The sequence below is a fragment of the Numenius arquata genome, chromosome 6 (genome assembly GCF_964106895.1).
Source record: "Numenius arquata chromosome 6, bNumArq3.hap1.1, whole genome shotgun sequence".
Taxonomy (NCBI): domain Eukaryota; kingdom Metazoa; phylum Chordata; class Aves; order Charadriiformes; family Scolopacidae; genus Numenius; species Numenius arquata.
The window spans coordinates 59,432,389-59,450,302 of NC_133581.1; the positions used below are offsets into that span (position 1 = coordinate 59,432,389).

At 43.2% G+C, this 17,914-nt stretch overlaps 1 protein-coding gene across 5 annotated transcripts in view; it reads left to right on the forward strand.

Annotated features, from left to right (window-relative positions):
* Positions 1-976: 976 nt before the first annotated feature.
* The window catches only part of NRXN3 (neurexin 3), a 942,294-nt gene continuing 925,356 nt past the window's right edge, over positions 977-17,914 (forward strand). For all 5 annotated transcript variants that reach the window (XM_074149382.1, XM_074149385.1, XM_074149386.1 and 2 more), the window contains exon 1: positions 977-1,685. In XM_074149382.1, coding sequence (XP_074005483.1) covers positions 977-1,685 — 709 coding nt within the window. The remainder of the gene's footprint in view (positions 1,686-17,914) is intronic.

Genomic DNA, 17,914 nt, shown 5'->3' on the forward strand with positions numbered 1-17,914 from the left:
TCTTGCCCTGTATCAACTCTTATACTCTAAGGAACCCTGGTCTTTGCCCTAAGGATTTTCACAGAGAGGTAATTGTTACTGGTGATGCTTCAGCACCATTTCTCTCAGTAAAGTCAGTGAGATTTCATCCATTAAAGGAGTTAAATAATTTGGTGTATTTTTACATTGCTCAGCATTGCGATGTGTGCAGATCACGTGGTGAGTTCTCTATTTGGTCCTCTTTCTTTTGAGGACGTAGATGTCCTTGCTGGTTTGGAGGACTGTGTAGCCAACTGCAGGCATGAAGAAGTAGCCAGGGTATCAAGGAATGTAGATGAGTTACTGGACAAATTGTTAATAAGGTTTATGGTAAAGATATAGTGAGTATTAGGACTAACTTTTTCCTTTCTTTTCTTCTCTGGACCCCATAGGTCCTGCAAGCTCCGTGAGTGCCAATCAGTGAATTATGGTCTGGGTAGCCACCAGTGCATCATGAAGATTGACTTCATTTTTGCCCTCTTGAGGATCACGTGCTTTATGAATTCGCTCTCTCCTCCATCTCACTGCCGCTTCCGTCAATATTGTCATCGCTTCTAGGAAACCAGAATTTGAGGCTTGGGCTTCAGCTCTGCCTTTCCTTTCTCCTTGGAACAACCAGTGTCTCCTTTGTGTTCTACCAAAACAAACCACTGTGGGTTATTTTGCCCTTCACAAAAGCACACCAGCTGGAGAAGTCACTTCATATACCGTGTACTTCTGACATAAAAGCCTCTGGATCCTAAAGGATAATTGAGATCTTTCCTTGGGGAGGAGACATTTCCTCTTGGTCACGTGCTCTTGCTATCTCACTTTTCGCTTACTCTCCCTCTCTCTCTGTCACTCTGTGTGTTCTCCTCCTCTTTCTGTTGGATTTAACATTTGGTGTTGACTGCTGGGGTTCTCATCCCAGTAGTGTGGCTTTTGTTTTTCTCCTAGGGAAGAGAAGGTTCTTGAAACAATGGGCTTCACTCTGCACTCCATCTACTTCACCTTGAAGGTGAGTTTGCTGCTGGGCTCCTTGCTGGGTCTCTGTTTGGGTCTGGAGTTCATGGGCATCCCCAACCAGTGGGCCCGCTACCTCCGCTGGGATGCCAGCACTAGGAGCGAACTCAGCTTCCAATTCAAGACCAACGTCTCTGCTGGCCTTCTCCTCTACTTTGATGATGGTGGTGTCTGTGACTTCCTCTGTCTGTCCCTTGTTGATGGGCGCATCCAGCTCCAGTTCAGTGTGGACTGTGCGGAGACTACAGTTATCACAGACAAGCAGGTCAACGACAGCAACTGGCACTTCCTGATGGTCAGCCGCAATCACCTTCGGACAGTGCTAGTGCTGGATGGTGAAGCCAAGCCGGGTGAGGTGCGTCCACAACGCCAGTATATGAATATCGTCAGTGACCTTTTTGTTGGTGGAGTCCCACTGGACATCCGTCCTGCTGCCTTGACCCTTGATGGTGTTCTGAGTGAGCCTCCGTTTCAAGGATTTATCCTGGATCTGAAATACGGCAACTCTGAGCCACAGCTCCTGGGCAGTCAAGGGGTCCGACTGGAAATGGAAGGGCTCTGCGCAGAAAACCCCTGTGAAAATGGTGGCACTTGCTTCCTTCTGGATGGCGAGCCGCACTGTGACTGCTCAGCCACTGGATATGTTGGCAAGCTGTGTTCTGAAGGTAAGAGAATGCTTCCCTGCTTCCCATTCATCTTTACATAATCCAAAGAGTTAATTTGTCATTTAGCAGGGCTACGACTGAGCTCTTATCTGTGCTGGTGGCTATCAGAGGAATTAAAGATCTACCATTCTTTTCCCAGCTGGAACTAATGAAATGGGAGTAGATGGAGAGCATGAGCAATTGCAAAGTGCCTCTCTGAAAGTATGGTGCATTTGGGGCATGGGCAGATTTTCTTCAGCAACTTATTAATAAGGGTAGAGAACATAAACTGGTAAATACAGAAGCCCCCTATGTTGGTGTTGGTAAAAGCTGCTGTCTGGGTACCAGTAAACAGGAGCCATATATGTATGGCTAACAGAACTGATTGACAGGGCTTCGCAAGAGTTAGGCCATCTTTGACGTTAACTGTTGCTAGTCCATGGAAGCCCCAAGCTCCCCCTCAATTGCTTGCATACTAATTGCTGAATGGCACCTTGATTGGTTTATCATCCTTGATTAAATTGCTTTGGGACCTGCTGAATGATCTTACTTAGTATTGCAAAGGGAAGAGGGATTTGAGTGTTTCTGTGTTGTTTCATGCTCTTTTAATATTTCAGTCCAAAAGTTTTAAGTCATGCAAGCCACATGATGGAGTGTATTTCCTTGGTCTTTAGCAGTGTGGCGATAATTAACTCTGTAAGTGCAAGAGACTTGAGTAAGTAGAACAGAAATCCCAGTGTGAATTTGAGAACCTCATCACAGCATTTTTAATGACATTTAGATTTAAACACTACACTTTCACGCTAAGCCAAAGATGAAACCTGGGCAAGAAGTGTCTTATCTCAGGATAAAAAAAACCCCGAAATTTTGTCAAAATGGAAATGTTTGCAACAATATCTTATCACAACTAACTTTTGTTTACTTCTTTTGGCAATGAAAATACGTTGACTGGAATTTCATATGTAGATTGTGAGAAGTGCTGAAAATAAAGTCCCTATACTGTTGATAGGTAAGCAAAAAGCCCTAAAGAAATAATATGTAAACACAGTTCTATGTTTACAGTATAGATGGAAGAAGAAAACATGTTTTTATAGGAAATGAGGCTTGAAAAATAAACATGATGTCCACATGTCCATTAATTTTAAGGTGCTATTAATGATAACAGAATATTTGGCTTTATAGCTAAACATTACAGTAACAGTACATGACTATTAGATAAGAGGTGTGAGCCTATGAAGTGCTGAACACCAGAATTCTCCCTGGCTATTTGCTCTGCTCTGAGCAGGTCCAATCCAATAATGAGCCAGAACTATTTTCTGTGCTTGAGCCATGAGTTATGTGGAGCTGGAGATAGTCCTGGGTGTGACTAGGCACTTCAGTAGCTGGGCTTCCCAGCCTGGTCCTCATATGCTTAGAGAACAAACATACCTTGTGTCTAAATGCCAGTTTTGGGTGATGGAAGACTGCAAGACCCACACAGGCATGTGGACCCTGAAACATAAAGATATAAACCTCTTTCTACTGCTGGGCTAACGGATCTAGACTCCACGGGGAGCTGCGAAAGACTTCAACAGCATATGGTTTTCAGTGAACGTCTTGAGAAAATACTGTAAGTGATCAAGGCTTCTATGTACCTGTGGGGCTATTGTGAGAGCTCTAATCAGGGCTCGGGTGGTGGAATTTCTGCATTTCCTGGGTGGGTGGAACAATATCAAATCCGTCTTCTAACGAATCCAGGGATATTTCTGTTGAAGACATCACGGATCAAGCAGTGCTATTGTTACCTTTTGAAGCCATGCGTCACCACTGCTGTTTGTTTCCGATAGTGATTCATCAGCTTCCAGCCTAGCCTTCTATTAAGGGTGAGCAAAGAAGTTTGTCACGATGTACCTTTTCTAGTAAACATTTTTAACTCACTGTTAGCTGTGAGCTGTTCACTCACACATAAGGTGCTGTGCAGAGAGCTTTTCCAATGGAACAAATGTCGAGATTGCCACAAACAGTCATTACCTTGTCCGGTTCTTCAGTTTTCTCTTGTATTACTTCATGGTGTATATTTGGTTTATGTTAGAATTTTATAATCAGCCTTGTTTTCTGCCTCCATTATGCTGCAGCAGTGGTGATTTCCGTGTGTTTAATGCTGTCATCCAAAAATGTTACAGTGTCTGTGCAGGTTGTGAAAAGGAGGGGAAAAACAGAAGAAAAGCTGTTTAGTAAGTGGAAACAAGCAGACAAAGAAAAGTGGCAAGGAAACAAAACAGGACCCAGTTTACGTATAGCTTCCTTTTTATCTGACTTTGAAAAATGTAGCAAACTCCAAAGATGCTCTCTTTCATTTCCGGGAGTGTGGCAGAACATCCACCGATGAACAGGAGGATGTGGTAGGAACAGCAGAACTGGATGCAGGCTCTACCTGCCTGTGGCTTGATTGGCCATTAACAAACTTGTATTTTCTTTGTTTGCTTATTTTCCAAGAGATTGAGATGATTTTTTTTTTGTCTGAACTGTTCCCTTTTGTTTTGTTTCCTTATCCTGCCTCTGGATATTTGCAGGTATAACATGGTTATTTTATTCCCAGTCTCGCTTTTGAAAAAGACGTGCTCTTTCAACTGGATATCAACAACTCCCTTTGGGGGAGGGATCCTTAACTCCATTACAGTATTTACTAGTCTGTAGTCTGTGTGCGTATTTTCATTTCGTCATCGCAGTTGGCTCTTTTACTGGGAACTGATGGGATCCAATCAATAACAACTTCTGTTTGAACGGCTAAATGCAATATGTACCTTTTTAATAATGAGTTCTCTTGACAGTGTCCAGGCCATTACTTGCCTATTGACTGATACCTATGTCTTCAGATGGTAACCCCACAGCAAACTCATTTATTCTGTGGCCAGAGAAATAAGAAAGAAATAGAAAGTGGAATTTGCTGATCCTGAACTGTGACGGAATGAAGCTCTATGTACAGTATTAGGGGTTACTGTAACGCAAAGTGCAGTTCCAGTTATGGTGAACCTCAGCAGAGAACAACCATTCCATACTGAGACAAAACTGTAAATCCTGTCCAGAACGTGCCTGCGATGCGCAGGAAGATTTTTGGCACTTAAAGTGCACCCAGACAGAGTTACAGTGTTACCAGGATTGTATATGCATGGTAACTACATGCCCAGGTGGGTAACTGACCTGGTCATTGCTGATCAATGAGAAGAACGATTTCTGTGTCTGAGTGTATACAGTGGGAGTGCAAATGCATGCATATTTTGCAAGGCTTGGCTGTTTTGAATAAAATGTGATACTATTTTTATTGCGGCTGGAGTAAACTCGTTCATTGAATCTGACAGCTCTGTAGGGTACAAAGGATGGCTGATTTGAGTAGCAATTAATTTGTATGTTTCTGGGCAATGGTGGCATTAGACGTGAAAGTTGAAGTCAGAGACACCTTCCCCTCTAATGAAACTCATCAGTCTCTGTGGGATCAGGCTGCTGCCAAGAGAATGAGGTTCCAGTAGAATTTGAGCAGCACAGATACATTCACGTCACTGGGAAAAATAACCCAACAAAACCTTCCCCACGCAAATTTTGAAAACTGTGCTGCTGTAGCAGCCCAATGAGCATGTTCATATCTGCTCTTTCAGGATCACGCTGTCTTCCTTAGTTGGCAAGAAATTCTCTCTTCCTCCAACATCACGGTGCAGAAAGTGATGTGGACAGTGTGAGCACAACATTGTATGTACAAGAGTATTTTGGCCCAAGACCTCACCCCTCTCCCTAAGCCCCTTCTGGACTTTGTGAGGAAAAGCGAAACAGAAGATGTGCTTAGAAATGACATTAACTCTGCTTGTAGTTGCAGAACCAAGACGTTGATGTGATCACCAGCTTCACAAAGCACCATGCTGAAGCCTTTGTGTTGCCTGCAGTGGCTGTTTCTAAACGAAGCCTGAATAGGGGCCTGATTGCACCTCTTCCCTTGATTACCGAGCAAGATTTCCTGGGGATGCTGCCTGCTGAATGACAGAGGAGCCCGTTACTCTGTAATTATCACACTTTTAACTGCAGAGGGAACAGATTTTTCTATAGCCCCTCAGCTTCGTTTAAAGAGACAAGTTACTGCAGGATTTATCCTCCACCCGCCCCTTTGGAGCAGCCCAGTTTTGGCTGCATCTAAAGGGGCTGCCTGTCCTTACTTGAAATCACTGTATATCCCTGCCAGACACCCCAAACTTTGTGATACTAAGGGCTAATTTGGCACTTTGCCATGAGTCTGATGGGTGCACTTAATTTGCATATGCACTTACATACATTTTGTAATCAGAAACAAATGAACATGACCATAATATTTGCTTCCACTTGCATATTCCTTGATAGATGAGTATAAATTGGTTGTTGTTGAATTCACCAGCAATAAACAGCTGCAGACCCTCCATTTGGTCTTCCACTCTGCTGTTCTAGAGGACAGCAGGCAGTTCAGGGACACAATTTGATGGGCCCAGATCTTCACTTACCAGTGCAAAACACTAGAATTGATGGTCACCAAGCGCTGTGGAGTAAATATTGCAAGGGGTGAATCTGCTGGTTTATGCCCTTTCTTACGCCCCAGCTCTGGCCAGTGGGCAGAAGGGTGGTAAGAACTCTGCTTGTGACTTAGTTTTGCAGCAAAGTGTTTTTCACCAGCTCTTTTCCTTGCTTATTCTTCCTGGCCTAAGTTCCTTTGGTTGTATTTAAAATAGTAATCTCTTCCCATTCTAGTTGTAATTTTTGATGCATTGCCAGATGAGCACCAGAGAAAGATGATGTGTTAAGATATTAATTACTGTTTATAAAATGCTTTGAAACTCCAAAGTGCAGTTTAAGCACCATTTGTTATTCTTAATGATAAATATTAACACTGAGCAGGAGCTGCAGAATTTCAATTTAGATCCTACATACCTCTTCAAAGAAATGACTTAGGACCCATCTCCCCTCACTAAACGCGGACTGCCAGCAGCTCCGGACCTAGCTGGGTTTGTTTCGTATCCTCTCCTGCTTTTAATGCAGGGGAGCCCCAGGGAGATTACAGGCCCCTGTATGGAGCGTGCCATTGATTCAAACAATCCAGCTGCAATACATGCTGACAGCTATATTCTTCTTGTTTCACTCTTCTATATTATAGATGACCATGAGGCTACAATCCTTTTCTGCTTGATTGCAGATCAGCTGCAGCCCTCAGGCAACAGACAAGTTGTAGCCCACAGTTAGGCAAAGTTTGCACATCTCCTCTGCTGAAGTGAAGGAAATTGTGGTTGGGTACAAAAGAGATCGCCATTTGGTGTGTGGTGGAACTGGTGAAGACAGAAAAATATGTAGGCAAGAAGGAGGTGGGACTCGGGGAAAAAAACAGGAATAAAATGTTACTTTATGAAACAGCAAGCCATAGTTCACACAGGCTGTTTACAGCAGCTCTTCTGGCTGGGTTTTACCTGCCTGATAGTATAAGGCAACAGTTCTTGGTTGTCACAAAGAGTTGATTTGAGTGGGCTGAGTGAGCTTCTGGAGGACTGAATCTAGCTGGAATCTGGATAGCAGCTTCCTCTATCAGCCCATAGACCAGCCTCCTGGCTCCTGCTTTGTCCCAAAGTGTGCACAGGTAGGATCTAAACTGGAATTTTTGGGCACTACTAAATATTGATTTAAATAAAAGTAATTAATGATAGTTATGAAAATGAGCAGAGACAGAAATTCCTCTTTCCAACTTACGATCAGGAGATAATTTGATTTCAGAAGGAAGGTTTATTTTCCTTGGGTTTTGCCCTAAAAAAAAAAAAATAAAGAAGAAGAAAGAGTTGATCTATTATTACTGTCCAGGCTTCTGCTGAGCTAGGCAGCCTGTCATGGAGGTCAATCAGCAGTAAATATAGCCCCAAGCAAGACAGCACATGCTGTAGCCTTGCTTTCATCCTTATTCAAGGGTGGAGGTGTGCAGGTCATTTGCCACAGGGTAATTTTTGTTAAATTTTGGTGGAAAATGGAGGCAGATGTTCCTCCCAGGTACCTTGAGGATGCTGGAAACGACGTGACAAAGCTACAGGGAAAGAAGTGGAGGAGGACCACATCTGTCCGGCAAACTCTGGCACTACTAAGAGAAGATGAGCCTCTGCACGTCGACCTCGCTGAGCACTGAGTGCTCCCGGGTGCGGGAGAAGGTGGTAATCCATGTGATGAAATGGTAGAGCGGCCACCTGTCCTGAGCCAACTTCTCATTTCACTTCACCTCTTGTTCCTTTGCTGACCCACTTTGTACTTGATGAATAGCAAAGCTTCTTTCTCTCCCTATAGAAAGCAAGGCAACTGCCATGTTATTGCTGTCCAGAGACAGCAATGTGACTTTCGGGTGTATGTGTGTGTCACTCCTTCATTGCAGACAGGTTCACTACTATTGTAAACCTGCAGAGCAAAGCATTTGCCCTTCCTCCATCTGCGAATAGGTCCAGGAGCTGACAGCTGGGTGCAAAACAGCCCAAGGGCTGAGAGCGATAGGTGTGGGGATGTAGGGAGGACTGTGGATGTCACAGACTACTCAGAACTGGTTTGTACTTGTGTTTGCTCTGAAATGGGACTGGGACCTGAGTACACTGGATTATTTTTCTGTGTTGCCAACAGCGTTGCCACTCATGCTGTTGTCAGCTGTCCGGGCCCTGCCTGCATGTACACTTGCTCACCTCATTATCCTGAGAAGAGACCAAGTTATAACGTGTAAAGAAAGTGGACCGGGGGAGCAGAACTTGGATGGTCCCGTTGTTAGAGTTTTAGCACCAAGAGACTAATTTTCATTTCTGCACAGGCTTCATGTGTCCCTGGGTTGATTTGCTGGCAGACTAAAGGACTCAAGATTGAACCAACTGACCTTTCTTTGTGTCTCAGTTTCCATATCTGAAATAGGTAGCCAGTGGGGCTTCCTGTACTCTAGGTATTAAGACTCCCATGTGCTTCTGCATGACAGTGGTAGAGGCATATAAATATTTTAGCAGGACAGGTAAATGATGATAATTCATGAGCATCGAGTAGGATGCTCATGAGCATCGAGCAACCCAGGATGACCTGGGTTGATTGTCAGTTTTCCAGCTAGGCTCACAGTTAGAAATTAAGGTGTCTTTCCTTGTTAAGTGGCCATCTTTGAGGAGAGTTCCTCATCTTTCTTTTCAACTGAAATCTCCCTGTTTCCTGCCACTTTGTGCAGTGTCACACTATGAGTACTCAGACCCTTCCCAGGCCGGGCTGGAGCTGTGCTGGTGAAGCCAGAGCCCAAGCAGACATGTAGCCTCTTCCGTTTTGGGTGACACGGAGCAGATGCTGCACTGCAGGGTGCAGATAGGAGCAATGGGAGAAGGAGAGCTTTTGACTCTTATTTTGGTACCTGTCCCCTGAATACCCTCTATCATGAACCTCAGATGCTGATCAGATGCTTTTCCTTGTCTGGTGACCCACCTCTGCCTACCTGTCAGGCATTGGTGCTCTCCCTGCTGTGGCTGCTGGTTCCAGCCTGCCCCTGTCACTCTCCGTGCTCAAGGCTTGCCTCGACCTTGTGCTGTCGCAGAGAGCAAAGAGTATAAAAGGCTACTAGAGCAGAATGGCAGAGTTTGCATTTCCTCTGTTCCTGTATGAATCATTGCATAAAAAGCAGGACATCAGAGAAGGAAGCCCTCTGGGTTGGTTCTGAGTGGTTAATTAGCCTAAAGCTGGCAAGTGTTTTGCGGCTGTAAGGCACTGAAAGGGTAGGTAAAATACTTCTTTTCCCCTTAACTCTCGTCAACACCTTTAACTGTTTATTAGATACAGCAGGTATATTTGTAGCTGGTCTGCAGTTTGAAATGTAGGCCAAGGAGGAAAGGGGTACTTGGCACTCGGGATTTTGTTCTGAGGTGTGATCTTCCTCCTCTTGCTCATGGAATTTGACCAGTAAAGTAACGTGAGTGAATGCAATGGACTGGGTTTGACTCTGAGTATTTGTCATAGACCTTTGTCAGAAAGGAAGCAGCAGTTCATTGGTAGATGTAGATATTTGAGCTATAGGATAAAACCAGGCTTCAATCTCTAATGCTGTTGGCAGGCCCCAGAGTTAGCTTGCCTGCTGCATTTATTCAGAAGCCGTTCTCAGACTGCGTGTTCTCTTGGGTGGATTTTCATTTCTTCTCAGTTTGTTACCTTAGCGCTTGAGAAAAATGATACTGAGTTTTCCAAACCTCTGGTGTGTCTCTGCAGGAATGCGTTTGATTTTCTGGTCTTTCCTGCTGCTTCCATCCTGCCAGCTTGTCTTTCAGGGCCAGAGAGCTTCTCAGTACCTTTCTCCTCAAGGTAATATAAGAGAAATCCTTGGAGCTAAAGGCAGGTTTGTCCACTGAGGCTGGTCAGAAGCCACAGTTGAGGCAGGGATGGCTGGCAGAGATGAGAGCAGCTTGTGTTGTGATCTGTGAATTTCATAGCTGAGTGGTGTTTGTAGTTAAATTCCTTAAGCTCCTTTCTATATATGGCTGAAATATATTGCTTGTATTCCCCAAAGATTTTTTTTTTTAAATGGGAAGAAGTGTATGGAATCATTCCTTAATAAATTGCTGTTAAAAAAAGAAGGGAAAAAAGAAAAAGGTGAGGGTTGTGAAGAGGAAAGAAGATTAAATTGCCTGTTTAGGACCACCTAAAAGAAAATGCTGGGAAACTAGGCAGAATTTCTGTGCTTTTTTTTCTGTCTTTTGCCCTCTGTGGCTCCTGTGGGACCTGCACTGGGACTCTGCAGTAGGAGGCAGGGGGCTGTGCAAAGGGACCACCCTGCATGATACCTGGCAGACCTCTGGTGTAATTGGAGATCTGTGTAGGTCCCTGTTATTCACATAACTTCGACTTTTAAGGTAGATAACAGGAGATCAATGAACATAAAAAGAATATGGATTGGCTATATTGCCGTCATGAAGGAGTAGCATTGTTACATGTCTCAGGATAACTAGAGCTAGAGGTACGTTTATATTAATGTCAAAGATAAGGCACAGCTCACAGAGGCATATCTAGCTAAAAATTTGCCAGCCCAGGTACTGGTAGCTCTGTGATCACAACAGCTTGGAAGGTAGTCATGTGATAGTGGTATGGCTATAGGTTTATTATTGGGTAGAAGACCCTCTGAGAAAATGTTGGAGGCTGCAGAAGACGGCAAAATCCTCTTTCTTCAGAGTTCCTCTAGTGGGCACTGTGCTGTTGGAGATCTGATATATTTTTTTTTTTTCTACATTGAAAATAAAAAATAAACATTAGGGCTCCGATGATCAAATTGTAATTTAGGTTACCGGCTTAGCTGTCTCCTCCTAAAGTCTCTATTTTCCTTCATTAGTTAAGCTGAAATGCTCAGCTGTGTCTCAGCTGCAGCAATGAACACATCTACAACAAATTCCCAAACCTTCTGGTTTTGAATAGATATGAGCCCTGTATACCTATACGCTTTATCTCTACTTCACATCTTACACATAACCGTATATGCAAGGCAGTCTGTTTTTTGACTGCCTTATCTTGTGGCATGTTTAGATGAAAGACGTGTGAAGCAACATTTTGACCAGCTAAGACACATCAGAGTAAGACAGCTTGGAAATGTTTTCCTTGTGAGAAATGGTAGTTTTGTTCAAATCAAAATATTTAGAAAAAAATACTGATTTTGATGACAGTCTGCAGAAAAAGCAATGTATTTTTATTTTGTAGAATTTCTGGAGTCTGACTTTGTGTAAAATGTAATCTGTATTAATTGCACATGTATTTCTAGCTTATTTTGTAACTTACTGACATTATTGTCCCTGATACAGACCTACTATTGATGAGCTGCAGTATTTCACAAAAATGTTGAAATGTTTTAAGAAAGGGGCGTATGCTCCCGCACTGACTAAAAAGCTCAACTCCTCTGTGCTATGACTGTGGGAACAGTTTGGCCCAGAAGTGGAGGCAAAAGGAGACCCGAGCACAGGATAGACTTGACTGGAGAGGAGATTTCCAGCTCGCAGACAGCAAGCAGAGCCAGGAGCACAGGTAGGATGATGAGTCAGATCGATGCCCTTTGAAACCTCCCAGGAGGGAAGAGTGGCGTGAAGCACTGTTATCATTTAAGTTTATTGGAAGTGACAGATCTGTAGGTACTGCTGTTTGTCAAGAGCTCCACCAAAGGAAGAGCCCAAGGAATGATCTTGGGTGGGTTATTCCCCATTTGACTTCTCAGATGTGCCAGTATCATTGAACAGTGCAGTCTCTGAACAGTGACAGTGAAGGCAGCGAGGCTGCATATATTAAAGAAGAACCACAGCAGCTGATTTGAGAAGCTGGGATTGCCAGCAGCGTGGTCTTCAGCTTTTTAGTGTGTTGGATTGTGCCTAAGTAGTTTGCAATGTAGCTGGACTTGAGGACTGGACGGTGGGCATTCCCAAAGACAACCATAACACATACCTCTTTGCAAGAAACGCTCTTTGAAATGCCTCCAGCTCAAGCTGAGATTTGGGCTTGATGAGCAAGGCTCTGCCTATGAGAATCACTTGGGAACTGCACTGGTATGGCATGACAACCGTTCTTCAGCTCTGGGATCTTTTCCCTGTCAATGCCGATGCCAGTGTGGTGACTCCCAGTTTGCCTGAGGCAAAAGATAGCTAAACCAAAGTACTAAGTAACAGATCCTCTATCTCGGGAGAACAATTGGCTGTGATTTCAGACCTCATTTGTCAATGGTGTTTAATTATAGCCCTGCTACCATTTACAGTGGAGGTCACTGCTCTGTTGTAGGTCTATTTAATGCTCCCTCCGGCCTTAAAAATCTATGAATCTATATCCCACTATTTTGGGGCATTTGTAACAGTCTCCACTGGTTTTCTTCCAGAGCTGAAATTGCTTACTCTTGGTTACTTGACAAAATGTTGTTGTTGGAAAGCTGACTAAAACAATTTAAGCCACTTTTCAGGTCTGGGAGTGAAACAAAATGTGGGTTTCATCGCTTTTAGTTTCTAGCCTTACACTTGTCCAGTTGTTTTCTCCTTGTGAATGGCTGGCTGACTGCTCCAATGTGGGCAGATCAACTGTTTGAACTTGCAGATACAGTGTCACTAATGAGCTGAGAAAATACATCAAATGTACAGATCATTGTATAAAATGGTTTCTTGAACATCTGGTCACATAAATAGTATTCAACTTAAAATTAACCTCACAAACAGAGTGCTCTTTAGTCAGGCAGAGCCTTCATTCGTACTGATGAAAGATGTGCTTAATTAAGAACTAACCCCAAATCTATTTAGATATGTTTATCTTGTCAGTTTAAAAAAATACTACTTTTAAGTCTCATTTTGAAAAGTGATTCAGGCACCTTGGAGCCTTGTGACTGGTTTGGGCTTCTAAATACTAATTTGTTCATTTTACCTTTGTATTGTATTTGTTTCCGTCCTTTTTCACCTCTAAAGATTTGGGCCAAAGAGCACGTTTCTATTTGAGATTCTTTCCTTGCCTGTGTTTGCCTTCAATAATTTTAATGATCTGATACTGAACTAAAACCAAGGCCATTCAAATGTTCTTTTTTTAAAACTGAGTGAAGAAGGAAAATTAATTGCAAAAATCTTGCTTTAATGTGATGCTAAAGTTGTGAATTTCAGAATTAAATGGTAGTACCTGCTACAATCAAAATGCCACATGGCATCCATTCAAATGTGCTTCAGGCATCCTGCACTTGAATTGTGTGCAAGGCAGGAAAATAAAAGAGCTAAAATGCTGTCAGGTTAATAATAAATTGTGCATACATGTGGCACATTTCATCAGAGTATTCCTAAGCATCTCACAACTACTGATAAATCAGTCAGCCTTCACATCACTCTACCACACTGTGAAATGCATGTTATCTCCATTTTACTGATGGCAGAACTGAGAGGCAAGCAGAATGTGAATTATTGAAGGGTATCGAGTCAGAAGCTGCCTGAGGTGGGACTGGAATCCAGAACGCTAAATCCCAAGTATTAAACAATATAGTAGTTTATCTAGTTTTGTCCCTGTGTGCTAGAAAAGTTGCAAATACTGTGGTTTACGTTGAATGTGAAGCTAAAAATGGGGCTTTGGATTTTAGGGGTCCTTGTAAAATTTCAATTGATTGAAATTCAGAGAAAGTTCTCTTTTTATTCTTTCTAGTGGAATAGATTGTCCATACCCAAGAAGTTCTGCCCTTTGTGGCTGTTGTTGCATAACTTTGTCAGCTGAAACCATCTTGAACCAGCTTGTTCCCTGCCTCTCGCTAGTGTGCTGCGCTGTTTGGGCTATGCTTTATGGATTCCTCTCTTTAGTGTTGGTTTATAGTCAGTAATGAGGAAAAATAGATATATGGCAATAAAAGTTTTAGCTGTTTTTGCCCATATGTGGTTTATGTGCTCTTCAATATAACTTTTCAAAACAGGGAAGATCCAGTTCCTTTAAATGTTTCCAGTAGAGAGAGGTTTATGGTTTCACCAAAAATACCGAAATGAAACACTAATTCCAAGTCTTTGAATGCTTTACTGAACATCCCCTTGGATGGTAGGTGACAGGAGAAAGCGTTGTAGGGTCTTACATGGTTCCTTCCCCTCTGCATTTCTGCAAACTTGCCAAAGTGATGCTCTCATGTAACCTCTTCCTGCCTAGCGTTCATTGTCAATATAAACAGTGAGTTTTATTGGAAACTTTGTTCCAGAGTGGAGTTACTCCAATGAAATGCTGAAGGCAGATCTCTTATGTGCTGGGCTTCCAGCTAAGAGATAGACCTGGCTTTAGAGAAGGTTGATCATATGTGATGGAGACAGAAGAGTTTTTGATTGGACTTTTTTTGGTTTGGTTGGTTATTTTGAGAGAAGATCACATGGAAAAACAAATTCCTGAAAAGACCTGGGCTTTTTATCTTTGCTCTCTTTGAGCAGCTTAAAAAGAACATTTTAGAAGAGTTTGTTCTTTTGTGTTCATTGCCTAAAAGACTCTTCTTTAGACACTGAAAATGATTCTAGTATGTCCCATTTCTAGTGTTAGCCTTGAAAAGAATGTTGCCTGGAAAACAACAGGCACCCAAGTGAGCAGAAAGTTCTGCATGGGATGAAGATGGTGGCAGATGGGGCATGATGACCTCGTGCCTATTCTGGAAACAATAACATAAAAGAGAAGACTTGAGTAGAGCCTCGTTAGCCCAGATGTTCTCTCTTATCTTCTGTGTAATCATGAGATACTGCATTTGACCATAGTGTCCTTCAACAGATACTCTGTTTTACTGCATAGCTTACAGGAGTGTGAGTACAACTCCTCTGCTTAGGGGTAACTAAGGGTTCTGACCTGGCATTTATTATAGAAGCTGTTTAAATTAAATTATTAGAAGTTGTAAGCATTTATTGTGGATTATTTTAGTGCAGTGCACAACATAATTTAATTGTGAAGAAGCACATCACTGGAATTCCTTCAGGTCTGTAATAAAACTCAGCAGAACTAGGCCAGAAGGAAACAGATCTAAACTAACAGGCAATGCCGAGATCAGGAGTGACGTTTGTTGGTAGCGCTGTCAAAGTGGATCCCAAGATACTCACAGAAGAGAGAGTGGCCAGTCCAGACTGAGATGTATTGCTAGAGGTATTAGCTCCATGATAGATGGTTGGAGAGCAGTGCCCAGACCTGTGACTGTATGGAACTTTTCCTTAAATCTTTCTGGCGGTCTGTCGTAAGCCAAACCACACCTAAACACCAACACTCCAGCTGTTCCTTCCTCAGAGCAGAAGTACAATGAGTTGGTTTTTGTAGCTGCTTATGGCTCTGCTGCTTTTCACTGCTTTTCCTTTAGCCTAATTGTCCCATCCAGGCTTCACCCTGTCTCTGTTGGGCCCATCGCTCTGTTGGGAGTAGGAAGGAAGCAGATAGCACTGTGACTTTGGCACTAATCCTTGTTTCTCTTGACTCTAGCATGGTAGATGGAGTAGGCTGATTTCAGGAAGGGGGGGTGGAGTGAGAGAGATGACACATGATGTGAGGAGAAAGCAGAGCTGTCAAGATGATCACGGCTGGTAGGGGAAGAGCCTCCCAGTTGTGACTGGCCAGGCCAGGCCAGCTTTTGCGTGCTGGCATTGGGAGGCAAAGCAGTCTCTCTGCAGCAAAGCTACGGGAAGCTGGGGGTTGGGCTCTGCAACTGGAGAAAAAGAAATTGAGTCAGCAAGGGAGAACCCTTGTGTTTTGTGCTGTGTGTTTGAGGTGGGAAGGCTGCCCAAGCATGGTAAATTGATCAGCTTTCAAGGCACCCAGTTGGAAGGTAAATCTGTATTTTCACATTTGCATCCTAGTATTTGTCTTCAACTAAGTGAAGTATCAACATCTTTTGAGGATCTGTTCCATGAGCACCTGCTGGGAGAGCTCTATATCTCCCTCCTTTTGATGTTTGATTCCTTTGCTGGAATTGGCTACCTGATGCAAGAGACACACTGCTCACACCTTCCTAGCCCTCATCAAATGTGTCCCAAGAACCTTGCCACATGTAAGAACGATGCAGCAATGCATGAACTTCTTTTTTCCTATAACAGTCATCATTTTTTTTCTTATCCCTCTGCTCTTGGCTTTGGGATTGAAGTCTTCTGGGACTGAAGTCTTCTAGGTCTTCAGATGTCACTGTGGATCCTACTGGGTCCACACATTCCCATGTATGGAATTAGAGGAGTTGTAGGATCTTTGAGTCTGCCTTTGATTTAATAGGATGATGTAAAGAAGCTGTGACCTTCTTTCACTTCCCTCCAGGTCTTATGACAGAGAACTAGGTGGTGGAACATGGCTAACACACTCAAGCTAAACTCATTTCTGGGAAAATACTCATCTCTGTTATCTCCTAGACCATTTGCTATGAATTGCTTCTGTCTGTCTGAACTGACTCTTCCTGACCCCTTTGAGATTCAAAGCCCTGCCAGCTTTAAGTGCTCTATGTTTTCCAGGGTTAATCATTATATGGGATGGACACAACAGGCATCTCTTCTGTGTGTGGGAATCTCAGACAACAGCAGATGCTCGATTGTCATTCTCCAAAGAATGTGTAAATTGCAAGACATGAGGTAAAAGCTCCATCTGCTGGAACAGTCTTTGAAGGCCCTGTTGGAGACAAGCTCCATCCTTCTGCTCTCAAATGAGGTGGCTTCATTAAGGGCCTCCTATAGCAGATAGGAAAGCAAAGACTAGTGTGGAAAAGAGGGCAGGCAGAAAGCAGTCAGAGCTGATGTTACTCATGTGCTGAGGCAGCAGCACCAAGGATGTCCTGATCATCATTGGTACTGGAGCCAGGTGGTGTGTTTCTAAGGTCCTGCCTCAAACCTTGTCAGGAATAGCACAAGTTGGTCAGTATCCAGCAAACCAATGATAATCTGTATGTCATGAGACTGCACACAGCTGAGTGATCTGGAGCTGGTAATAAGGTGGTCTGCATTTGAGACTATGGAAAATTTCCCTACTGCTGTGGAAGAAGACTGTGAAGAGTAAGATCTAGTGACAAAACAGTACTAATGCTCACTACCAAAGGACCTGTTATGTTCTTGTCATCTGGTGAGGTAGTATCATGCAACCTGGGGTATATTAAGGTGCTGTTAAGTGCTCAGAAGTTGTTGTTAAGAGTTTTGGAGACTCTGGAGATCAAGCTATCAAGTATAGCTTACAGGATGTGACATGGTACAACCCAAATTACTATAATAATAGTAAAACCTCTTTGACCATGCCAGGACTCTTTGCTAGCATCAGTTGAGTAATACCCAGTGCAAAATGAGTGGAGAAGGGATTCCAGTTCCTCCTGTGGGACTGAATATGTCTGTAGTTATTACTTCTGGCAACGTCTGATTTCTTTATATGAGCATTGTGCATTTCCTGAAGGAGGTCCTGCAGGGTATAAAATTATAAGGAACAGTCAAAACTAGATGTGACTCTGAAGAACTACTGAAAGGTGGCGGCTTGGCATTTACCGTATTTTTAACAGAGAGGTATGTTTAGACGTTATTAAAGAGGGGATTGGCCAAGGTGGTCTTGCAGATGGCACTGGACATCCCAAACACTGTGGTTATGTCTACCGTGCTGGCAAGGTGATACCATGGAATATTAGACATCAGAAGTTCAAACAGGTTCAGACCAACCCTGAGTGTTTTCACTTGAGACTTTATACCTGCAATATGGGGTAGGACTGCACGTTCTGAAATAGTGGAAGGCCCGACTGGTGCTTTCTAGGGTTTTGCATTTTGTCAGTTAATTACAATTCTTAG